At 41.6% G+C, this 26,433-nt stretch overlaps 1 protein-coding gene across 7 annotated transcripts in view; it reads right to left on the bottom strand.

Annotated features, from left to right (window-relative positions):
* The window catches only part of CLSTN1 (calsyntenin 1), an 81,145-nt gene extending 56,128 nt beyond the window's left edge, over positions 1-25,017 (bottom strand). For 3 of the 7 annotated variants that reach the window (XM_075906086.1, XM_075906084.1, XM_075906085.1), the window contains exon 1: positions 24,669-25,014. In XM_075906086.1, coding sequence (XP_075762201.1) covers positions 24,669-24,759 — 91 coding nt within the window. In that variant the 5' untranslated portion in view covers positions 24,760-25,014. Of the gene's footprint in view, positions 1-24,668 lie in introns of all 7 variants that reach the window. The other 4 variants (XM_075906082.1, XM_075906083.1, XM_075906088.1 and 1 more) reach the window with 3 other exon arrangements.
* Positions 25,018-26,433: the final 1,416 nt, after the last annotated feature.

The raw sequence follows: 26,433 nt of genomic DNA, 5'->3' as shown, positions 1-26,433 counted from the left end.
AGTCCACTCAGTCCTACTTCTTTTATTCAGCCAACCACTAAGACAACAAAGTCTGTTTACATTTACAAAAGATAATGCCCCCTTCTTATATATAATGTCACCTGAACATGAGAAAAGGCATTGATATGACACTTTTGTAGCCAGCCTTTCAAGGTATTTACGTGCCAGATATGCTAAACATTCATATGCCCCTTTGTGTTTTGACTACCCTTCCAGAGAACATGCTTCCAATACTGATGGTGCTCATTAAAAAAAATGCATTAATACCATCTATGGCTGAACTCCCTAAGGGAAGAAGAACTGTATGCCTCCTAGGCAGTGCTTTTTTTTGTTATTTAAAAAAAAAAAAAAAGTGTTGGTACTTCAGGGGAAAAGTAAAACCACTGAAAGTTTAAGCTGGCTCCGCACAATCACTGGCTCCCACAGAGCGGTCTTTCTCCCTTCCTGCCCTCCGCCCCATGCTGCTACCTTTGATACACTTAAAATTGATATAGAGGCAGCGGGGGGTGGGGGGTGTCGCAGAAGCGGTTCCGTGTGAGCATGGCTCCTGCCTGCTCCCTACCACCTGCCCTGCTGCCTCTGATGCAGAGCCCGGGGGGGGGGGGGGGGGAGGAGCTTGCGTGCAAACACTATCACATACCTAATGCCTCCTACTCTCTTTTACTGGATTCTGCTGTTTATTTCATGTTACAGAAGTCTCAGATGGTGGTCTACCACATGAAAAAGAAAAATTTCACTGCAGATTTGACAAAATGTAAAGAAGGTACCAATGTGAGACTTCTAAAGATAGCTACAGATGTAAATGTATTTAAAAAATGCCTTCCAAAATCTGAGAGAGATGAGATGTGAAGCATGCTTTTAGATTACTTAAAAAAAGAGTAATACTGTATTCCTATGCATAAACTACAAAACCCAAACCACCAAAAAAGAAACTCAATCAACTGCTAGTGGCATCTGACTCATATGATAAAAATTAATAGGTGCACAGTGTTTTGGATTGTTATTGAGTAAAATCTGTCATCTACATGGGTGCACATCCTCTGGAATGGTGGCTAAAACATGAAGGGGCAGAATCTTTGTTGCATTTGGCATATAAATATCTTGTGATGCCAGGCTACAACAGTTCCATGTGAATGTCTGTTCTCATTTTCAGATAACATGTAAACAAGACGCAGGCAGCATTCTTTCTGTAAATGCAAACAAACTTATTTGCCTGAGTGATTGACTGAACAAGAAGTAGGACTGGGTGGATGTGTAGGCTCTAAAGCTTTACTTTGTTTTATTTTTAGTGCAGTTATGTACAAAAAAATTCAACATTTGTAAGGTCAATTTTCATGATAAAGAAACTACACTACAGTACCTTTATTGGGGAAATGAAAAATGTTTTTTACAGTGCAGATATTTGTAATAAAAATAAAGTGAGCACTGTACATTTTGTATTCTGTGTTGTAATAGTAATAGATATGTTGTTTCTGATCTAGAATGAAGTTCAAAGAGCAGTGGACATGGAGGATAGCTTTTCTCCTACTGAAAGCCATTTCTGGCCAAACAAGTCATTCCTGGCTAAAAATATAGTTCCATCTTTTTTATTGAACTTATTTATATTATTAATCTAATAAACAATTTGGAAGGAAAATAATAGAGTTTCAACTTTACTCATACATATGCACAAACAAGTGAGACACATTTACATAAAGAATTTTAATTCCACCCCCAACTAGGGAGTGGAAAACACACTCAAATATACAAGGTCTATACCACTAACAGTACTACTAACTTCTTTCCTTTAGTGCATGTTTAAAGCACGTAAGTATATCAAATGCAGATAGAAATAACCTGTATAGAAAGAAAATGGATTTGTGCCTTTCTTATTTTTCATGTTTGAAAAAGGCCTAACGTATTTCTCACAGCCCATTCACAAATGAAGAAGCAGAGACTTGGCTCTTGTTTATACAATACACATTGCAGGGTCTTGTCCACAATGCTATTCTTGGAGAACCTTATGGAAGCCTGGAAAATGTACATCATACACAAAGAAATATAGAGCCTGATTCAGAAATAGGTGTGGGGGGCAAGCATAACCTATAATCCTCACACCTGATAAATATTTAGATTTTTATCGTCTCTTTTTTGCCTACATAGTATCTCAACATCTACAAAGCTAGACCCTGCAAATTAAAGTCAGAATACATTAAACAACTAGACAAAGTTGTACCCCAGCTCTGACAGCTTCCTAATTATTAAGGCCAAACAAACTAAATTTAAGACAGTCTGAAAATTGATTCTTGACTCATTCATGCAGTATATTTATAGTCAAACTATGATCAAGTCTAAATACTGGAACACAAGAATTCAGTAATCAAGGGATCATGTGATGAATGCACCAAACCACAAGTATGAGGGGCATTCCACATGTAATTGATTTCATCCAGACACCTGCTTTCTTAGCTCATCAGATATGTATCACCAATTTGTGAGGCATCTAACACACACTGGCAAAATCACCACTACAGACATGCTATAACTGGCACTTCACAATAAGGTTAAGTTCCTCTGCCTCACAAAAATACTCACCTATTGTGTGGTATTACAAAAGTTAATAAAAAAGATTTCTAAGCTCTTTCCAGAATATTTTAAACTACATATTTTTAAAGAGATCCATAAGTTTGAATTTGCGATACCATTCCATATAGCGAAAGTGGCTTGTCAGTCCCTTATCCCAGCAAGGGTCCATGAGGTTTGTGATTTATATAGTATGGGTGCCATATTAAGATACCTTACAAAACAGGAACCAATAGCTCCACTTAAAGAATGTTGATCCTACAAGCAAGTCATATGCCAGCACTGCAATTACTTTGGCATCTGACTCATCCAGCACAATAAAACTGTATTGTTTTATCTTTGTTTAAATGACTCTTTAGAGGACTTACTAGTAGCAGAAATAAAAAACATGCTTATTTTCAGCATCTGGCATACAATTTCCCCTGAATTCTGCAAATGTTTTAAGAAATATTTAAACTCACTTCGAGACTAATTTTTAAAACTACCATAATTTTAGTCAATTATATGGCAAAATGTGTGCCATACATGGAGCAAGAATGAACACAATTGTTTTTAGCTTCAGTAACATCACAGCCATTTGAAAGCTTCTCTAGAAGCTCAGCTTCTAGATGCCCACACATTTCAAATCTTCTAAAACCCTTCCCTCAAAAAACCAAAACCATGGTCATGTAAGCATACAATCATTATCAAAAAAGAAAGGAAGTGATTAAATGTTCATCATGTCATATAATCTACACTCTAGACAATTTTGGCCAGTTAAGTTTGATGAGGGGATGGGGCAAGATGAATTCAAGCCATTCTGCACATTCTTATATATGAGGATCCAGAAAATAAAGAGATAAATGAATGTTGCAACAGAAGGGAAAGCTAACATTTCAACCATTTTGTAATAACAAAACCATTTGGTAATTGCACAAACTGACTGAAGCACTATATGCATCTTCACTAGGCAAAGGAAAATAATTAAGTATGCAAGAAAAGTAGGAGAACACATAATTTGTATCCAGACGAAATTCACATAATTTTATTTTTTTCCCTTACATCCTGAACTACACTCATGGAAGAACATTTCCAGTGTTTTAGCATATACTTCATAACCTAGCAAAACCCAGCAAAATCCATCCGAGATTCAAACTGACAGCCAATTTACAGTTTTCCTTATTCCTAAGCTCAGGCAAATTGCAGCTGAAACTGCAGAAAATGCCAACATGAAAATGCTCAGCAGTACTCTCATTTAGGCAAGCTTCTATTAACTCTACTAAAAAAAAAACTTCAAACCAGAAATGATTTCAAGTTTCAAAACTAAGGAACAATCACATGTAAATGAATAGCACCGCTTCTTAGTTATAAGAGCAAGTGCCATAAAACCTTAAAGCAGCAAGAGAAGACAACTGAATATACTTTTGTCTTAAAAATGACCATTTGTTGCAGCTCTCCTGAAGCTTCAGACAAGTATGAATAACTGAAGACCAACTCACTACATTTCCCTTTGCTATAGATTACAAAACCATAGGCGTTAACTATACTAATTAAAGTGCTCACAAAAATCTGGACTGTACCACTGCAGATTTAAAATGCACAGAATTATATTTTTATTGAATGTCAAGTATGGATGATCTATTAGACACCCACGATAATACTGACATAGCTGTGCCAGCAAAAGTTTCAAGTGTAGAACAGAAGAACTTAGAGTAAGCCCGGCTTTAAATATATTAGTCAATCATGTGACTAACTGATATCCTGAGCCAGATGTTCAACCTTACTTAATTCTATTTTATATTGTAAATCCTAGGCACTTTGTTTTCTTATTAATGTATCCTCTGGTTATTTATTCTGAAGAATAACTAAACTGTTTCTCCCTATATTAGAAGAATAAATAGTAGTTCTCTGACAAATGTTGAGTTAAAATGTGAAGACATCCTTTCGTAATAGCTACAATTGTGATCTTGGCTAACTGGCATAAAAGGGATCAAGGTTCAGTTTAGGGATGTGAAGGACTAGTCGACAGGATAGTTGACTAGTCGCTTCCGCCCTCCCCTTGCTGCCTCTATCAGATAGAGACAGCAAGGAGGGGGAGGGGATACTTCAAAGCAGCAGCGCTGCACTCAGCCCAGGGTCAGCTGCTCCATGCAGTGCTGCTGCTTTGAATGCTGCAGGGAGCCCAGCATTGGGCTCCCTCTGGCATTTCAAATCAGCAGCGCTGCACAGAGCCTGGGGTCAGCTGGGGAGTCCCCCACTGATCCCGGGCTCCCTGCGGCACTCCACTTCGAAACACCACAGCAGCGTTTCAAAGCAGCAGCCCCCCACACGGAGCCCGGGGTCAACCAGGGAGTCTCCAGCTGATTCCTAGCTGACCCCAGGCTGTTGCTACACTTCAAAGGGGAAGGTGCTCTATCGACTAATCGAATATGCATTGACTATTCAATTTGTCAATTACCCAATACTTAACATCCTTAGTTCAGTTCCCAGTCTAAATCTCATAGTTTAGGCAATGCTAAAATACAGCAAATTTCACCTATGCTTTGAAATTAGAACATTGCAGAGTCCATACGCAGTAGAAGCAGAAACAAATAGTAAGAGCTATCCCTCTCTAAAAGTCTACTTGCTCCTCTTAAAATTATTTACAGTCGCTCCCCGAGTTGCGAACAGTCGAGTTACGACTGTTCGCACTTATGACCAAAGCTCCCATGGAGAGATCGTAAAGGCGGTCCTCGAGTTACGAACACGACCCGCACTTATGAACAGTGCGGTTGCGTGTAACTCAATGGGGTCCAAGTTACGAACGGATCAAGTTACGGTCAAGTGTTTGGTCCGTAACTCGTTCGTAACTCGAGGAGAGGCTGTACTGTGGTGAAAGCATTCAACTCCTTTCTGCAGATAACTGTCTGAATACCAGGTTTAGGCCCTATCCTGACATTGATTTTTAGTGAGAATCCACCACTGAAACTAATAGTTCACTGAATGGTCTCACAATGGCACTGTTTCCCCACACTTTTTTTGTAATCAAGTTCTACAAACTGAAGGTGTTAGTCAGACCCTTCAGCAACAAAAATTCTTAAGGAAGCATTTGCTGATTATCAGTCATTGCCTATGTGCAATACATTACTCAGTAGATTTCAGTAGATATCAATTATTGATATAATGCTCGACTACAGTTACTTATTTTGATTATGACAAATCACAACTGGTTTATGTAGTACTATATGCTCTGAACACTAACGGTATTAATGACTGTTAGATATCAAACAAAGAATGAGAGCTGATTTTCCTTTAGTTTGTCAAAAAACAAGATTCCAAAACCTCATCAGAAAAACACCCCCACTAAACATGGTTAATCTGTTTCCAAAGACCACTTCAAATATTCAGTTCAATATACAACAGAAGCAGCCCACTTCAGCCCTGACATTCACAACATGCACAAGCTCCTGTTAATCTCCTGTCACATAAACAGGATATGTTACATTGGTTTCTCTGAAATACAATATTCATCCTAACTTCATCAGCCCCAGCTGGAATGTGCTGTAAATCCCATGATAAGTATCTGACAACATTTTATCCTAGCTCACATTTAATCCAGTTGAATAAGAGAATCTTCTTGGACACATGAATGACCGAAGACTGAATTTTACTTTAACTTCATTATTGATCTTTAGAAATAGGGTGCATTGATTTAAATCACCAAGAGAAAGGCCCTGATTTAAATCATAGATTGCAATTAACTTTTTAATTTGTACTTTAGTTATTTTCTAAAGAAAGGTGCATTTTCATTGGTTGATACAACCATTCAAACATGTTGATTTACTTTTAAAAGGAATCTTAACACTAGACTGGATACATCTTTTGTTACCCAGGAGGATGCACTATAATTCTATTCATTTTTTAAGCAACTACATAGCTTAATATTTCCACATTGTTATTAATTGTACGTTTTATTAGGTTATGAAATGGGACTGATATATTGCTAAAACTCCGGTCATCTGAAGAAGTGGGCTGTGCCTACGAAAGCTCATGATACCATCTACATGCTTTGTTAGTCTATAAAGTGCTACCAGACCATTTGTTGTTTTTTAAGTTTATCCTGTACAGACTAACTCGGCAACCCCGTGAAGCTTACTATTATTGTATCATATTTATAAAGCTTGCTCTCAAAAGCCAGAATCAGAGAGGGAAAATCTTGTTTTATATAGAAAAGCAGCCTTTAACTGAGAGTTTTGTACAGAAGCTCCTGAATTCAGCATATTTACTTTTTATTTAATTGTTTTGAAACTGTAATAAATTTAGGCCTTATGTATTTTGTATTAAACTCATATTTTTTTGAAACAGGCTTATTTTTAAAAAGAAAAAATTGCCATAAAAAACCCAATTCTTTTTATTAAAGAATTGATATTTATCCTCAATGCTTCAAAATAGAACACATTTACCTATAGAGTTGGAATTTTTAAAAATACAAAAATCCATCAACAACATTAAGAAAACAGTAACTAAAAACTTTTTGCCCTGATGTTGGCTAATAGAAAGGAAATTTAAAATATGCATAAACCTCACTTCATATACCCTACCTGTACACACACATCATTTTAGTAACACTTAATAGAAAAAAAAAGCTATACACATGGAAACCAGTGGAATGTGGGCAATGGTAAACAAAAGGTCTTACAGGCTACTCATCGAACTCCAAGAGGCCACACGTAGCTGCAAACTGCACATAATTGATATAGCTATTTTATCCAAGGGAAAGGTGAGAAAATGGTAATTTAGACACAAGGAAAAAATACAAGGAGAGAGAGGTATTTGAACTTGAGCGCACATTAGCTAGCTTCAGTATGAAGTTGAAATGGGTACTGATGTCACAAGTTCCATAGGAGAAAAATAGTGTACCTCTTTTTCCAACTAGCTGGAATGGGGAAATATACTATTTCCCCACTGAGATACTGCCTTGGGTCTTTCCTGGGAGACCCACCTAGTTTTTCAAAATACTTCGGTAGTCTATACCAGTGTTGCCCAATTTTATTTGGCCACAGAACCCTTTTAAACTCGAAAGAATTTTGCGGAACCCCCTAATAACAGTCTAATATTTGGAGCTGAAAAAGTAGACCACAAAAAAGTAAGGATAATAATCAAATGCTAATCAAGGTCATGATATCAACATTCAGTCTAATTGCATATATTAAAAACAAAAATCACATAATATTAGTTATTATTTTATTTAATCATAAAATGTTACTATAATGGAATTTTCTCACCGAACCCTTATTTTCACTTCCGCGGAACACCATTTGGGAAACACTGGTCTATACAAAAATGAGATATTTTCCCACTATGTGTATATTTAGTTCTTTATCCATGTATATGTTGCAAGTCACTCACAATTTGACCTCTCTATATATGCATTTATATATATGCATTTAAATTTAATAACTAATTCTATCAATTTCCAATGTGATGTTGGCTTTAATTTTTCTCTTCTCTAATTCAGTTTGTGCCAGTTAAGGTGGTGTAATGCCTGATTTAAAATAACACTTGGGAATCAGCTCACTTTCAGGAATGATGGTCTTGATTAGGGATGTCAGTGTGTAGACAACTAAATTATTAATCAATAAACCTGGGCTTGTTGGTTAATCCTGTCCACTACATGCACTCCTTCCCCCGCACCTTGCTGCCTCTGTATCAGAGCAGAAGCGGGGAGGGAGGTCCCTCCGGATCCTGTGGAGCCACCTGCTTTCAAGCCGGCTCCCCACGTGTGGAGTTGCCTCCCCCCGCACTGCTGCCTATCAGGGGAGCAAGTGCGAGCCAATACACTTGGGGAGTCAGCTTTTAAGCTGTCCCTCCCATAGATACACCTTGCTGCCTCCCATAAAGGCAGCCAAGGAGGGGAGCAGGCAGGAGCCGGTGCTTGGGGGAGTTCAGAGGCAGCAGCGAGGGTAAGGCAAGGGAGGCTGCTCTGTGGATGCTGGCGCAGCCTCTGTCCATGGGAAGCTTGGGCCTATATCAGAGGCAGCAGTGCAGGGTAGCAGGCAGCAGCCAAACTGCACAGGGAACAGGTTTTTAAATGGGCTCCCCACGTGGACTAGGAATGTTAAGGACTAGTCGACTATCTGATAAGTGAATAATTATAGGCTAGTCGACAGGATAGTCAACTAGTCTGTCCCCCCCACAAACATCTTTGCTGCCTCTATCAGATAGAGGCAACAAGGGGGGGGCGGGAGGGCAGCATATTTCAAAGCGGCAGCGCCGCAAGGAGCCCGGTGTCCCATGCTCCACACAGCACTGCCACTGTGAATCACAGTGGCAGTGTTTCAAAGTGGCAGTGCTGCACAGCTGATCCTGGGCTCAGTGCAGCGCTGCCCCCTTTGAAATGCCACCACAGCATATAGAACAGGGATGGGCAATAATTTTTAAAAGGATGCCACCTCACAAATTTCTGAAGTGGCCCTAGAAGGGACGTGGCCTTGGGTAGACGGAACAGGGCCAGGATACTTCTCATGCCCCCCACCGAGACACTGATTGGCCTGGGGATGGAAGAGAAGGTGAAATCTTTGCCCCCACCCCAGGTGCCTAGAGAAAATTGCCAGCTGTTTCAAAACAGCTGGCAGTTCCCTCTAGGCACTGCAGCTCCCTCCTATCTCAAGGCCCCACTCATAAGTGAGTATACTTACATCAGAATGGCATTTAGTACAACCTGTTAAAAAAAAAAAGTTAATCCTAATGCCTTTTTAGATTAGCTCATTCATGTTCAATTAAATCTTTACGTTAGGTTTGTTATTGTACATGCAGTAGCAAAAAACAGGGCAAGTCTTTTCTAACATGTTGTGGGTCAATTAACCTAATTTAGCAGCCATTGTATTCTTTCCTTTAGATAATGAACCTGTCACAATGTGATGTATGCAGAGTTGTAGTCATATCAGTCCCAGAATATTGGAGAGACCAGGGGATGAAGTAATTTTTATTGGAGCAACTTCTGCTGGTGAGAGTAACAAGCTTTCAAGCTAACATAAAGCTCTTCTGTGCATCTCTGAAATGTACTCAAGAGCATCACAGTTACATAGAAGGTGAAACAGATTATTTAGCATAAGGGAATGGTCCCTTGAAATATTTGAGAACTATTTATGCCAAATAATTTGTTCCACCTTGTATTTAACAGTGCCACCCTGAGTATGTTTCCCAGACCTTAAGAAGAGCACCGCATAAACTCAAATGCTTAACTTTTTCACCAATAAAAGTTGGTCCAATACAAGATATTACCTTAGCTACCTTGTCTCTATAAATATGATGTGACAGCTTGGATACTGCAGCTTTAGGAAGTACAACTAACTTGGAATAGAATGATTGAAGAAAAACATTTCATGCCTCCCAGATAATTTTTGAAACAACATTTAGTGACATTCTTGTGGTGCAGCTGTTAAACAAGATCACATCATCTGGAGTATTCCTCAAAGCTAGGTTAGGAAGACTGAAGTCAAAACAACTCCTTTGGAGAAATAAATCAGTCAACTATAATTTAAAGTACACACTATTATCCCCTAATTTAAATATCATTGTGCTTCACAAGCTCAGTCAATTAGGGGTCTGACACAATGACAAATTATTCAGACAAGTTATTTCCTTAAGAATCTTTATTTAGTTTAAAATCTATACAAATGTATCCATCATTATACCTTACATTATAAGATAATGCTGACCAAGGTTAGCGTTAAACTTCTGAAAGCATCACTACTCTCCCTCAGTGATTTGAGTAACTAGATGATGTGTTCTGAAGGTAAAGAGATTCACACAATTTTCACCCATTGTCTTCCTCTTGGATAAAACACTTAGGGTATGTCTATACTAGCCCCCTAGTTCGAACTAGGGAGGCTACTGTAGGCATTCAAAGTTGCAAATGAAACCCAGGATTTAAATATCCCGGGCTTTATATGCATGTTTCCGTCTGGTCATCACTTTGAAATTCCACTAGCCTGAAGTAACTGCCCACAGCTACACGTGGCAGTGAAACGGTTATTCAAACTAAGTCCTTAGTTCAAATTAACTGTTACTCCTCCTGGAATGAGGTGTAATAGTTAATTGAACTAAGGATTTAGTTCGAATTACTGTTTCACTGCCGCGTGTAGCCGCGGGCAGTTACTTCAGGCTAGTGGAATTTCAAAATGGCGTCCGGACGGGAACATGCAAATAAAGACTGGGAGATTTAACTTCGAATGCCTACATTAGCCTCCCTAGTTCAAACTAGGGGGCTAGTGTAGACATACCCTTATTTTGCTTGCTGTGGTGGAGTGTTAAACAACGAGACAGACCTGTGATTTTCAAGCCTTTTACCACTTTCATATTGCCAGGAAAAGTAACTGCATAATCTTTACATTTAAGTAATCTATTTTAATGTGAAAGACTCCAGGTGGATTTTAATTGTAGTAAATATGCAAGTAGCATAGAATTGAGGAAATGGAAGAGTCAACCAGATTAGACTCCAGTTCCCAACAGGTCATGCCTCCACTTGCTGAGGGATCAACGCTCAGGTGATCAGCCCTCCAGGGTTTGATTTACCAAGTCTAGTAAAGACCCACTAAATTGAACATTGAGGGCCCAACCATCAATGCCAGTGATCTCGCTGTTACAAGGGGGAAGGGAAGGGAAGGGAAGGGAAGTTTCTCCCATTGACCTCCTACTGTGGGGCCACCCCAGAAAAATCAGTGCAAGGTACATTGACTCCAGCCACACAATTCACTTATCTGGAGTTGAGTCTCTTGCATGGATTTTCCCTGCCAGTGTAGACCTGGAGTCAGTAAAGGATATGGTTCTACAGAACCTACACATCCATACTAAACTCCGGGGGAAAAAGAGAGTCGTGTGGTCTGCAGCCTGAAGTGTGGATTCTATTCCTTGTTCTGCACAGTCTTCCCATTTTGGTTAGTTCAGTTTCTGTACCTCTTCTCTCCCTCACACAATCTGGTATAACCATGCCTATTATATTCAAGAATCTCAATTTCATAAGGACTGTAAGACATTACTTGAGGTCTTACTTCATCATGAATTCTGTGTCATTGACAAAGCTGCAACTAGATTATAATGATGGAAAATAAAAGCCTATTAATTATTGAGATAAATGCTTTATAAAATTCTTCATTCAGATAACCTGAGCAAAGGCACATATAACTGAGTCTGGCTGCTGCAGACACATTTTTAAAAAAGCAATCACTGCATAGGTTTAAGAAATAGGATGAAGTGACGAAATTAAAATTATGACTAAGTATGAGGAAACTTCCCAACAATCAGGAATGTGATTTGAATTTAAATCTATTTGATTGTGTAATAGTTTTACAAGGGAATAATGTAATTCCCATCACTTGAAACATTAAAACTGCAGAAAGTAAGGAAGTTATAGGTAGCAAGCCTTTATTGGGAGATGGAACGGACTTTATTAACTCTCTACAGCAGGGATGACCAACCCACGGCTCCTGACAGAACCGGAACGGAACCCGGAACCACTCAAGTAAATTGCTCTCACAGCTATTGTGGTGGATTTCTTTGATATCTTCACCCACACAAGGATGTCTGTATTTAATTACATTATTGTCAATTACTAGGCAGTTCACCTATAATCAACTTTTCAACTAGATACTTCACTCTATTTAGGATTAAATCAAGAATTGCCAAACCCCTTTTGGGTTTCAAAACTAGGTCCTACAACAAGCAGCCACTAAGAGTTTTTAGAAATTTTTCTCTTGCTATCTTATCCTGAAATGGGATATCCAGTCAACATGAATTGCATTGGAATTGGGTTTTCTGTTTATGTAGCCTCTCTAATCTCCCTGAGCATTTCATAATCACCATCTGGTCAGCAGTATATGCCTACACCTATATTCTTCTTATTCAAGCACGGAATTTCTATCTATAGAGATTCTATAGTGGAGTGTGAATAATTTAAGATTTTTACTAAATTTGATTGTATGCGTTTTCACATACAGCACCACTCCAATGTCTTCTCTATGGTTTGTACATACCGTATTCTCCGGCGTATAGGGCGACTGGGCGTATAAGACGACCCCCTATCTTTTTAATTAAAAGATAGGGTTTCATCTTATACCCCAGCGCCCCTCCGCCTCCTTTGCTCCCGGTGTCCCTGGTCTGCTGGAGATGGTCCCCAGCAGACCAGAGGCACCGGGAGCAAAGCCGCAGCAGCTTTGAAAGCCTCGGGGGAAGCCGGCGGGGGGGCATCCCAGGCGCGCCTGGGCTGCTCCCCCGCCGGAGCCCCTCCGCGGCTTTCAAAGCCTCGGGGGAAGCCGGCGGGGGGGCATCCCAGGCGCGCCTGGGCTGCTCCCCCGCCGGAGCCCCTCCGCGGCTTTCAAAGCCTCGGGGGAAGCCGGCGGGGGGGCATCCCAGGCGCGCCTGGGATGCCCCCCCGCCGGAGCCCCTCCGCGGCTGGGCTCCGGCGGGGGAGCAGCCCAGGCGCGCCTGGGATGCCCCCCCGCCGGCTTCCCCCGAGGCTTTCAAAGCCGCGGAGGGGCTCCGGCGGGGGAGCAGCCCAGGCGCGCCTGGGATGCCCCCCCTCCGGCTTCCCCCGAGGCTTTCAAAGCCGCGGAGGGGCTCCGGCGGTGGGGCATCCCAGGCGCGCCTGGGATGTATACCCGGCGTACAAGACGACCCCCGATTTTTGGGGGATGGTTTTTAACATCAGAGGTCGTCTTGTACGCCGGAATATACGGTATTTTGTATCCTTATATTTGTGTGTCCCATTGATTATCTTTGTTTCATAAAGTTCCTGTGATGCCTCTTACATCAATATCCTCATTTAATACCAGGCCTTCAGATTCACTCATCTTAGTATTTCAATTACTAGTATTTGTATAAAAGCACTTATAGTCTGTCAATAGGGCCTGAATGTTGTGTAGTCTTGCCTTAATCTTTGTATTCATGCCCATCAGTGTGAAAAGAAGCTATTGTATATATATTTGCATGTATATGCAACCACATTTAAGTTGCAGCCCTTGACATGTGCTGTATCATTGTGGCCCCTGGGTTTTCCAAAGTTGAGTAGCCTTGAGTTAGATGGAACCCATCCTTCCTGTTCAGGCTCCTAAAGTTTTTCCAGTTCCTAATAAAACTAAGTCCTTTCTCCCAACACCACTATTTCATTTGAAAGACTCTGCAGTTGTGCTTGTCTAACTAATTTAATCTCTTCCCTAGCAGCCTAAATTTGGCCTTTAGAACAGTGGTGGGCAAGCTGCATGCAGCCCACTGGAGCTCCACCTGCAGCCAACGGACCCACTGGCTGGCTCCTTCCCCCATGTGCCTCTCACGCACTGGAGCCCCACACTTCCTGCTCCTCCTCCTGCTGCTGTAGCCCACTGAGGTGAAGGAGGGCCATTCGTGAGGCCCACCCACCATTGCAGGTTGCCCATCCCTGCTTTAGAACCTCTGTCTTACCTTTCTCTGTGTCACCGATACCTATATACCTCTACGTCTACACTCAGGGCTAAAGTCGAGTTAAGATACACAACTTCAGCTACATTAATTGCGGTGCTGACATCGAAGTACCTTCACTCAACTTTTGGCACTGTCTACACAGCAGGAAGTTGCAGCTTCCTTTGATGCCACTTACTCCTTGTGAAATGAGGATTACAGAAGTCAGAGTAAGAAGTCTGTTATTTAGAAATTACTTTGAAATAATAATAGGACTGCTGTGTAGATGCACACTGTTATTTCGAAATAACACGAGATTTTTAAATAAATGTGAATTGTAGACATAGCCTATAAGACCACCAACTCCTTCCCAGCATAAACACAAAGTCCAGCTAGATGGAGCAAGAGGTCCACAAGCATCTCACAATTTACCATGTGGCTCTCAAAACCACCACTAACTCACCTATCTATATTTATAAGAATTGAATTGCCCATCACTATAACCCACTTCTCCCTAGTAACTGGAGTCCACTTCCCCAGAAAGGTATCCTCAGTGTAGGAGCATACTATTACATCATCTGGAAAAAGGGTCCCAACTAGGGATGAAACAGTATAGTCAATTAACTGATTAACTAATAACCAAAAGATTATAGGTTAATGCTGTAAACTACACACATTTCTGGCCCCCCCTCTCCTCTACAGCCAGTCAATTTTTTAGCAGGCTGACCTGCAGCCCGGCTCAGTCCCAGCTTGCACCGGGTCCAGGACCTATCCCCACTGCAGCTCTGCATTTAAAGTATATTAGGAGCCAGGCCAGCAGGAAGCCCGGTTTAGTTCCAGCTCACGCCAGCCCCACTCCCGGGGAGCCCCCTGTAACCTACCGCTGCTGCATCCCTATCAGAGGCAGCAGCGCAGGGTGGCAGGAAGCCCGGCTGCAAGAGGAGCTGTTTTTTAAACTGGCTCCCCTCGCAGACCAGCTCCTGCCTGGCACTGCTGCCTCTGATAGAGACACAGCAGCACAGGATGCCAGGGGACTCCTCGGGAGTGGAGCCAGAGCACACTGGTTGCCAGCACCACCAACTACCTCGCAGGGACTATTGAATAGTCGACTAACAGATAAGAATTCATGAGGTTAAATTACTATTCAATAAACCAATAGTTAATATTCCAGTCCCAATTATGACATGAAGTGCTCACATCTACTGTAGGGATGTAATAGTATAGTCGATTAACCGATAAGTTTTTTGCTTATCAGTTAATGTTACAGACTACATGCATTTTCCCTCTCCCCCCTTGCCAGTAAATTTTTTAACAGGCTGGCCAGCAGACTGGCTCAGTCCCAGCTTGCACCAGGTCCAGGACCTACCCCTGCTGCAGCTCTGCATTTAAAGTGTATTACGAGCTGGGTAGGCAAGCAGCCCAGCTCAGTACTGGTTCTCACCCCAGGTCTGGGAACTCACAAACCCCACCCCAGATGAGGGCTGCTGCCACCCTGTTCTGCTGCCTCTGTATCAGAGGCAGCAGCATGGGGCGACGGGCAGCCAGTCCGCAAGGGGAGCTGGTTTTTAAACTAGATTACCTCATGGACCAGCTCCCTCCTGGCACCCCACAGCACAGAGTGGCAGGAGGCTCCTTACACTGGCTGCCAGCCCCACCCTGGGGAGTATAGAATAGTCAAGTAACCGATAGAAGATTAATCTTCTTTCGAATGTCATATTCAACACTATTTCTTCATCAAAATTGGATGTCTAAACTCTCCAGCCAGTGAACAGCATTGCGGAATAGATTGTGGATATCCTCTAGTGAGCCAATACATTTTTGTGTTGGGCATTCCACAACAATGTGGTGCATAGTTTGCTGACTGCCACAATCACAAAGTGGAGATGGAAATAAATTTCACTTATGCAGTAGATAACCACACCTGTTCTGACCAGCCCTAAGCTGGTTTAGAACACACCACAGTCTCTGGGGAAGATTGAAATCTTTCTGCTCAGTGGTGGGATCCAACACAAGATGTTCGTTTGGGACGTCTACTTGCTGACATTCAGCTCGCCATAGTTCCTTAACATTGTCTATGACTTCCTTTGCTCACTGTCGGGGGCTTGCGGGATTTTAGACGCGATGCTGGAGGCTGATCGAGGTATTTCTGGATGCGAAGAGGTTGGCTGCTGTGGTTGATATCTTGGTACAGTCTGTATTACTGCTCCCGTCGACGGATGCTTCATGGGGTGATGTTTGCCAGCAGCGGTAACCATTCTATGGCAATGGGCTTTAACGTTCCCATTATCACTCATGTGGCATTGTTCAGTTGAGTGTTGACTAGCTTTGTGTGGGCGCTTTCTGACCGCACCCGAGAGCAATATTCAGCAACAGAGTATACCAGGGCTATTGCTGAGGCCCTCAAGGTATGTGCTCCAGCTTCCCAAATGGTTGCGGCGAGTTCTCTTAGGAGCAGCAATAAAAATTCATGAGGTTAATCGACTATTCAATTAACCGATATTTAACATCCCTAATCTACTGTTGTTGCTCACCAGTCTGGTTACAACATGCTGAATTGTATAGAGTCCCAGTCCCTTAAAGACCTCTATCTTTATTCCCTGATAAGTGCCTTGCATTGCTCAAGCTTGGAAGACATATTTGAAGAGTGAATAAGTGTATAATAATTCAAGAGACAAAAATGAACTTGTCATTAAAGCACCAGATTGACTCAAATGATCTCATTCCCAACTTCTCCACAGATTTATTAAATCATGGACAAGGCATGTAGCTTCATTTCCCAATCTATAAAATCAGCAAGTGATGATTCTTTAGTCCGAAAAGGTATTAAAAGACTTGAATGCATTCGTGTTTGATAAACATTGAGACATTCTAACCAATGAGAAAAGAGTTAAAGTATAATTACAGCTATTATCCAGTTTGAAAAATCCATTTTAAAGTGGGTAGCTGTCTCAGTAATTGAGGTGGACATTTCAGTAATTAAAAGAGAACAGAAAATTTCCATCCCTTATAACAGAAGGAAAACCATCTAAACATTAACTACTAACTAAAGTATAATTCTCGGGAGTCTCCAAACATTGGTCCAGAACTTCTGAAACTGCTCATATCTTATAAATCTGTATTTGCTTAATAGGTAAGAATACAAGAAAAACTGTACTGAGTGAGACCAAAGGTTCATCTAGCCCAGTATATTGTCTTCCAATAGTAGCCAATGCCAGGCACTTCAGAGGGAATGAACAGAACAAGTAATTATCAAGTGATTCAGCAGATATGTGATCATTTTTCAAGCCTGGGGGATATGACCAACTGAATTTAATAATGAGGATTAACATCAAACTGACACAAACACTTGTCAATGAAGTTAATTATGATGTTCGCCTTATTTTCAGTATTTAAGAATATTTAATATCTATTGTATTGCTTTGTTTTTTAAAACTAGATGAATATTGTATATTTTGGTAGGACTAGTGAATCCTTTAAAAGAATTTACCACCATGTCTAAAAGCATCATCGTTCTAAGTTAGGGTTTTTTTGTTTTGGTATTACTGGGCTTCATATATGAACCACGTTATAATCTACTGGCTGGCTTGGAAGAATTGAATTTTTTTTTTTAACTGGTAAATGTCAGTAAATGTTGATTTCACCATATGCAAACAAAAATGTCCATCAATAATCAAAATTGACAGACAAGCTAAATACAAAAATTATTTTTTTGAACTTAAATATTCACTTTGTATATTTTGACATGAGATGTTGGTAATTTATGTTTTAGCAGCGATAAAGCTTTAACTTTTTGAATCTCAATGTCTGTCATTAAATAATTCACATGACCCCTTCCCATAATTTCATGCAACTGTGAAAATAAATAAAAACAGAGACAGAAAAAATTAAAACATTCATATGTTAAAATTATAAAAAATAATTTAATTCTGTGAAACCTATTCATTCCAGAAAAATGCATAGTTGTAGTGCTGTAGCTATGCCATTATGATTAGTGTCTGTACTGTAGTCATAGGCTGAATTTGATTTCCAATACAAATCCCTTACTTCTGCCTGGGAATAATCTGGATACAATCTGATTTGGGTCTCCCATATGACAACACAGGCTATCTTTACGCAAAATAGTTTATCATTTATTTTGAGGGCATGTCTACACTAGGAAATTATTTCAAAATAACTAAAATTGAAATAACTCCTGAAATAACAAAATCAAAATAGTGTGTCCCTACTACAGAGGAGCCTCGAATTAGTCCAAGGTGGACTCCATTACTGTGGACGCACTACCTCAATTTAGAGCCCCAGGAAGCACTGGGGGAGTAATTACTTCAAATTACTCTGGGGAATAGTTATTTTGAAATAGTAGCAGCGGAGCATCCATACTATCTCTATTTTGAAATAAGCCTTATTCCCCGAGGAAAGCAGGAGTACAGATTTTGAAATAATTCCAGCCCTTTATTTTGAAATAATGGACTTGGTAGTGTGGATGCTTTGCTTTTTATTTCTAAATAAAGGGGGGTTAGTTTGAAATAACTCCCTAATATAGACCAGGGCTGAGAAAGTTATAAATTCATGCGGTGGAGTTTTTTCCATTTTTCTTTTGGTTACATTGGAGAAGACCTCCAGGAACTGTCAGACTTTCCTTCAAGATTGTGTTTTTGTTAAGATGTAGGTGAGACACCATATTGGATGGAACTCAGATTTTGCTCACTCCCTCCCCCCATGTGGGGCAGTGGAACTTGGATAGGCTCAGAGTTTGGTCCCTCTCTCCTGGGGTTGTGAAGTTATATTTGCTGTCACGGGGGGGGGGGGGGGTCACCAAACAATGAAGTTTGAGAAACCCTGACATAGGTCAATGTAATTGTAAGGTCTAGACTAGACCAATGTTTCTCAACAAGTGGTACGAGTACCAGAGAGAGGTCGGGGGAGGGGAGGGAAGGGGTGGGGTACATCAACACAACTGAAATTTAGAGAAAACTGAATTTTTGTTTTAAGTTTCACAGCACTTTATTATTTTTGTGCATTTTACACCCAAACATTTCATCACCTGCCCAGCTACGATTAAGTTGTTTAAACAAATGTGTTGAAATGATAGAAAAAAAATGGTGTGTCTGAAAACTGTAGGTAGTGAGGGTACTTATAATTGTTTTAGTTTTGTGTTTGAAAAAGGGGTACTTTATAAAAAAAAAGGTTGAGAAACACTGGACTAGACCTTAGGGAGCTCCTGTACAGACTGACACAAATTGCAAATTCAGTTAATAAAAATGTACATTAATGAGACTGTAGCCTGTGATTTTACCAGAGTTAAAAACCAGATAGACAGAAATAAGCAGTGGGCAAAGAAATTTACAATGGGTATTTCATGAGTAATTCAGAAAGGAGAATGAAAGCTTACAAGTCACATTCAATTTTTACAACACCTTAACTAAAAAAGGCTATTTTTACAACACCAAAGATTTCTACCAGTATAATTTATGGCTCATATTGCTTTGCTGGCTGCAAAGTGGGAGAGTGCACTCTATTTCTATGAGAAAAGAAAAAGTAGGTAGTGCAATGCTGGAAACAAAGACATAACAAAATATACTAGATTAGACAGCATCAGTTTTCTTCCACTTTAATCTCTGCAGACACATATAATCTCATTTGTACTGTGGATGGAAAAACCACTTAGCATTGTCTCATCCAACTGATAAAGTGGCCATTATACCACACCTTACCCAAAAGTATTAAAATAAAGGCTTTTCTACCAGTAACTTATCCATTTCTCCTTCACTTCTTCTCTTTTAGATCCATTAAGGACTTTAAAAAAAGGATACCACACAATTCTTTGGATGCAGTCATTTTTTTAGGAAAATCTAAAATTTTGCCTTTTCTGGAGTGAAAAGAGGAACCATATACTTTAGGGATGTCAGTAGTCAACCAGTAAGCAACACCCTTACCTGGATGATCTTTCAGACTAACTAGCGGCCCCGTCAAGCTGGAGCAGCCCCTCCTGGGCTCGTTGGGCCCATCGCACCATAGGCTGTTTAAATGGTTAACTGGTTAAACATTATGTTTAACTGACTAACTAATTAAATGGGATTTTATATCCCTAATATACAACATTCTGTATAATGAAGACTGTCCACAGTAATGTCTGGAATAAGCTATCTGGAATATGGTAGTTGTAAGAAAGTTATTTGTAGGTAGGACTGAGAAATTCATAGGAACACAAGAAACCTCTTGAATTGCTCAAAATCAGTGATGATTTCCTGGGTATAACTACTGTTTTGATTTTTTACTGTTCCTTTCTGTGATCTTCATCACTCAGTTAAAAGACATGACATAAGGCCTGAGGTGAAGCAGAAGTAGCTAATGTTTTACCTGACCAATGTCTGAAGAATGAACTGTCTTCTCATTCAAAAGACAGAAAGAAAGGAAGCACTCCTTCCCTTTACAATTTAATTTCCCTTTCAGTTCCATTTATCAGAGTGAAGTATTTAACCAATGCTTTAAAGAGTATTTCTCAATGCTAACAGTTCAGCTTTTCCAATAATTGATGTAAACATGTTTAACAATTCTGTTATAACACACAGGCTATGTCTACACTACAGGCTTCTTGTGCAAGAAGCTTTTTGCAGAATACAATTAAACTAGTATTTATGCAGAAGAGATCTTCTGCAAAAACTTCTTAGGCAAGAGAGCGTCCACACTGCAAACGCGCATTGAAAAAGTGATGTGCTTTTGCAGAAGAGAGCATCCACAATACATGGATGCTCTCTTGAAAGAAAGTGTTGATAGCTATCCACAGAATGTCCACCAGAGCACCTGTGCTTTTTCCTCTTTCCTGTTTTTGTGCAAAAAAACCCTGTTGCCCGTCCGCATACACCTTTTTGCATAAGAACTCTTGCACACACAAAAAAGAGTTATTCCTCGTAGAAGGAGGAATACCTACACCGGAAAAACCCTTCTGTTCTTTCATTTTACTTGCGAAAAAATGCACTTCAGGTGTGGACACGCTGCAAATTTTTGCGCAAAAATGCCTATTTTTGCGCAAAAACTCTGTTGTGTAGACCTAGCCACATTCTTAGTCCAACATAACTATTACAAGATAAACATTAAAGAAATAATTTCATAAAATTGCCTTTTATACTATGGACATTAAACTACATAGTATGGACTTTTAACATTTATATTCTAGTTCTTTGCAATAACAGGATGCATTGATTAATCAAAAACTAAAAACTGACATTTAAGCTTATCTAATTCTCTGAAGGACAGAAACACTAGAAAGAAATCACAACTGAAGTATGAAAAGCACATTGTCGGGTCAAATTCAGATGACAATTTAGGGTTTTTAGATAGATTAGATAGACCTACACACACACAAAACCTTGCCCAACTTAAAATGTTTCCATATTTTGTCATGTTGGAGTTCTTGTTTATTTTAATTACCAGCAAAAAAAACAGCTTCCCATCCCAAAGATATTTTCCTGCAGTGTTTGCATTGTGTTAAGAGGACCAGAAAGTTAAACTGATTATATACAACTAAATTGATTAGTCTGTTCTCAGTATCAAAGATGAATGACATACCAGTATTCAATTAGTACTGTTTGCTTTTTAAAACAGTTAATGTGTTAGTAACAAATAGTATATGGAGATTCGCTATTTTTAATCTATGAATGTAAGTATATTTTTTTCAGTTTTAAGTATAGCAACAGAATGCTAGGCTATAAATTACACCACCATGACAAGCTTTGCTAGCTTTCACTAGTCACTGGATTCTTTCTATATTTTATTTAAAAGACAATAAACATATATTTAGATAAACAGTTTCTAACTGTGCACATACCAAAGCCAAATGAAGTCTCATAAATATCTGTAACAAGTTAGTTAAGAACTAATCTTTAGAATCTAGCAACTCAGAATTCTACTCTAGTAAAAGCAGCATCAGGATGGACAACAAACACAGTTTGGGCTCTAACAAGAAATTGTAGATTTAATACTAGCTGATTACAATTAAACTAGTATTTACGTACAACTTTCTACAGAAGTCTCAGAATTACATAAAAACATAAAAACAGGCAAGTAGAAAATTAAGTTTCTGCTGCCATCTTTTCTAAGAAAAAGAACAAAGGCAAGAGTGTATTCGAATCTTCATTCTAATATTGATATCTCAGCAAGGTAACCAAGTATTCATGTTCCACAGATACACAGTATTAAAATGAAATTACAAGATGATTTAATAAATATTAGATAAAATATTGTTACATTTTGGTCTTTAGATTAGTAATAACTTGTCAGAGTACCTAAAAAGAGCTTGTGCGCTTCATAGACAGAAGCCTTTCAATTGCTTATGAAGTCCGGATGCTATTACAAACTAGTGGATGCTAGGAAAAGAAAATGCAGTCCACAAATACCACCATCAGATCAATTAAATAATCTTACAGAAACTGCCCTTTTTAATATATAGGTTCACATTCTGGTAAAGAACAGTCTGCAATACTATAATGAAATCTGTTCAAAAACAGATCTGCAATGCGTATGCTTTTCAGTTTGCAACATCAATCAATATCCAACACTGAAAAGGGTATATGGCAAAAGATGCAATAAAATTGTATTTGCTTTAGGAACAGGACAATGTTCTCTATTAAAAAAAACATGTCATTGGGAGAGGCTCGTTGAGGTGTTAGATTTCCCATTTCTATTCCCAGTTAATGATCAAAGCTCTTCCACTAACCGAAATACCACCATAGTTTTAAAAGCTGTGCACACACACAACTACCCTGCCTTTCAAGAACCAGCTGAGAGACTGTTTACAATATGCAGCCAGTCTAGGGCTGCATGGATAGTCTTACCACATTTCATGAGTTCGGACTATGTTTGATACAAGTTACGACCTCTACACCTCTATTAATTTAAAACCAAACTGAGCTTAAAGAAAAGAAGAAAATATTCACAATGTAAAATCCAAGAGTTTTTGGAGGAACAATTATGTAACATCCACACACTCCTTGTTACAGACCCTAATCAAGGTAACCACAAAACCACAAAACCAAAACAGAGGCAGAACGATTATGGTTCATGCATTCTTCTTCTCACTCACATGGGGCAGGCAAAATATGGCTCATCTGACCTGCAGCCTGCCCTCTCAGGCATAGAGCCTGCCTGAAGGTCCAGCTAGTCAGGAGCCACCAAGTAAGTGCCTCTAGGCCAGAGACTACACCTGACACCCCACCTTCTCCTACACTCCAACTCCCTACCCCAGGTCACCATCCCTTCCCTCTGCACCCTTCTCTCCCAGGTGACAACTCTCTCCCAGACCCTGCACTCCTCTCACACTGCTCCCCCAAGACAGAATCCTTTCCTGCACCCCGCACCTCCTTCCTAATTCCCTATCCCAGGTGACAACTTCCTCCTTCACCCAAACTTCCTCTCAAACTCCACACCCTCTCCTGTACCCCAATCCATAACCCCAAGCTCCCTTCTGCACCCAACTTCCATCTAAGACCTCACATCCCCTCCATTGAAAAACGCAGCCCTTGATCACTTACCAAAATCTCAGGGTGCCCCCTTCATAAAAAAGTAGACACTGCACTGATATATATCTTGATGTCATTAGCAAAGCCAATGCCTTCCCACCCTCTCCCAGAAACCCAGGAAACAGAGTCCCAAGCAGGCATTAGCTCAAGCTGCATCTGCCAGGAGGAGGAAGAGAACAACCTAACTTGAGGTGGGCAAGTCTTCCTTACCAGGAATAACCCACCACTACCGCCTATCATCACACCTCAGCATTAAAGAGAAGTGTGGGTAGCAATTCCCCTCCCTAGTCTGTAGGGCTTCAACTTTGCTACCCCCCAACGAACACACATGATAAATCATCCCCAGATCTGGCTGTTGGGAAGTCTCCTTCACTGGGACAACTCTCTCCTCCTTCTTCCATCATCTATGATTGTGATGTTTGCCACACTATGTATGGGGATAACTCCCCACCCCCTAAGGCAGCACCACTGAGGAGAGGGACTAACCCCCTCCTATCCCTAGCACTCTGGAGAGGGGTATCATCCTGCTGTGCCCAAAGGATGGAGGAAGCCAAAGACATTGCCTCCGCCCACAACTCAGCCCCCTCATAGGAGGAGATTTTGCTCAATGTAAAGGGATTAATTCCCATATGAAATAAGTGAAGGTTAAATTCCACCAGGAGAGGGATAAAGGAGATATTACATGGGGAAACCAGGTTCCTCCATCAGCGAGAGGAACACAGGGGTTCAAATCCCAAACAGAGGTAGGTAAACTGGGTGCCACAAGGAGAATGCACTTAGACCCCCACCAAAGAAGGGAACAGAGGGTTAAATTCCATAGCGATTATAGCTAGGATGTAGGAGATGTTACAGGGAATGGAGTAACCCCCACCCCCACCACGAAGGGGAACGGGGTTAAGCCTCCCAGAAGGGAGAGATGGGGTGCCCTAGGGTTACATCGTTAGATGGGGGATGGAGCTAGACATCCCTGAAGAAGAACGGGTGCGGACTAGCCCCCGCAGAAGGCGGGTGGGGTGTCCCAGGGAAGGGGTGGAGGACAAGCCCCCGCAGAAGGCGGACAGGGTGACCCGGGGAAGGGGGTGGTGTCCCGGGGAATTGGGGGGACAAGCCCCCGCAGAGGGCACGCAGTCTCCAGGGAGGAGGTCACTGCAGCAAGCTCCCCCCCCCCCCCCCCGCCGCACGGCTCCAAGGCTCACTCACCTCTAGCAGCCCAGAGCCCCCCGCAGAGCAGCCCAGCGGTCAGGAGCCAGGCGGGGGCTAGGCGGGGGCAGAGCATCCCGGGGCGCAGCATCGCGCGCGCTCTGCCCGCTCAGAGTGGCAGGGGGGATGGACCCCTAAGAGACAGAGGAGGGGGCCCCCCAGCGGGCCTGGTTGCGTCCCGCGCTGCGGGGCGGAGGGTTAGGGGCGCTGCGAAGGCTCCGCTCCCCTCCTCAGAGCGCAGCGCTCTGCCAGCGGCAGCTAGGATCAAGATGGCGGCTGATGCCTGGGCTCATTCTCTCCCGCACCGGTTACCAGGCGGGGGAGGGGGGCCCAGGGAGAAACCAACTCTAAGGGAGGGATTCGGGAGATGAGGAATGGGAGAAACCATCTTATCCCTCTGGCGGAGGGGAACAAACCATTTGGAGTGGGGAGGGGGGGGCAAAAGGAGAGGAGACCACACCTTATCTCTGGGGGCTAGAGGGCAGAACCATTTATGGGAGGGGAGCACCTTATTTCTTGGTGTGGATTCGAGGGAGGAGAGAAACCAAACCTGTAGAGGGGGGTATCAAGGGAGGGGATAACCCACCCCTCCATTGGGTGGCTGGGGGTGGAGGGAAGGAAAATACCATCTGGGGCAATAGAGAGATGGGAGAAGCCATCGCCTCTCTGTGGGGAGAAGGTGGTTTTCACTCTTCTACCTGGAAGGAACCAAGAGTGTCCTTCTCAGGTGTCCTATCACAGCCTCTGAGCCCCTCTGCAGAGTCCAGGGCTGGAGCGTGGGGAGGGCTCCTTTCCTTTGGCAAGGGAGGGGCAGGGGGCAGGAGGCCGGTGCTCATGTGCCAGCCCTTTTGCATGGGTATGAAGCATCACCCACTGCAATCACACCGGATTTGCTCTGTGTAGGTAGGAGCGGAGGCGGGAGGGAGGGAGAGTCAGAGGCACCATCCATTTTGTCCTGCCCTGCAGGCTCTACTGCTGCAAAGGGGCAGAAGGTAGAGGAGGATGCTCAGCCCCGTTGTGCACCGTGGTAAGCACCACCGAGTGGGCGCCACCCCGATCAAAATAACTAACAATGCGGGGCGTGCTCGCGTGGTCTGTGTTGGCTGGAGCGGAAGGCAGCGCTCCATGCCGGTGCGTGATTCAGTTTGCACTGCAATGCAGACGTCTTGGGATGCGGGGAGGGAAGGCAAGAAAGGCTCAGTGCCTTTCGCGTCGCAGTCAACTTCACACTCCACGGCAAACTCGCGTGCTTTCCCCTGGATGGAGGAGGAGTTAAAACGGTGGCCCCTGTTAATTATTTATTTGTGGGCACGTGGAGTGGGCGGATGGTGGGGATGTGAAATGCTGTCTCACCCGCGATGCTTTTTTCCTTTCTGCGTTGTATTAAAATTCACAAACTGCAATGCAGTGTAATCCACCCAGGAACCAAACCCCTTTAGTGTTTACTCGGCCAAAAATCCGATACCAAGGACATTTTGCCTGGGTAAGAACTGTTGGAAGATCACAGGATTTACCTAAGAGACACTTTGCGGTGTAATTGCCCTGAGGCAACAATTATTTTAGGAGGCTAGATTTCCCTTCAAAGTATGTAGGATTGTTGTCTTCTTTCTGTTGTTGTGTACTTAATTTCCACTGTTGTGGTAGTTTTTCCTGATTTTCCCCAAATAATCATTCATTGTTTACCTTACTGCAGTTGAAATGAACTGTTTTACAAGATTGCTCTGTATCTGGCGAATACAAAAATAATGTTTTAGGATCTGAAGTT

The sequence above is a fragment of the Pelodiscus sinensis genome, chromosome 23 (genome assembly GCF_049634645.1).
Source record: "Pelodiscus sinensis isolate JC-2024 chromosome 23, ASM4963464v1, whole genome shotgun sequence".
NCBI classification, from domain to species: domain Eukaryota; kingdom Metazoa; phylum Chordata; order Testudines; family Trionychidae; genus Pelodiscus; species Pelodiscus sinensis.
This window is presented reverse-complemented; position numbering and strand designations above follow the sequence as displayed.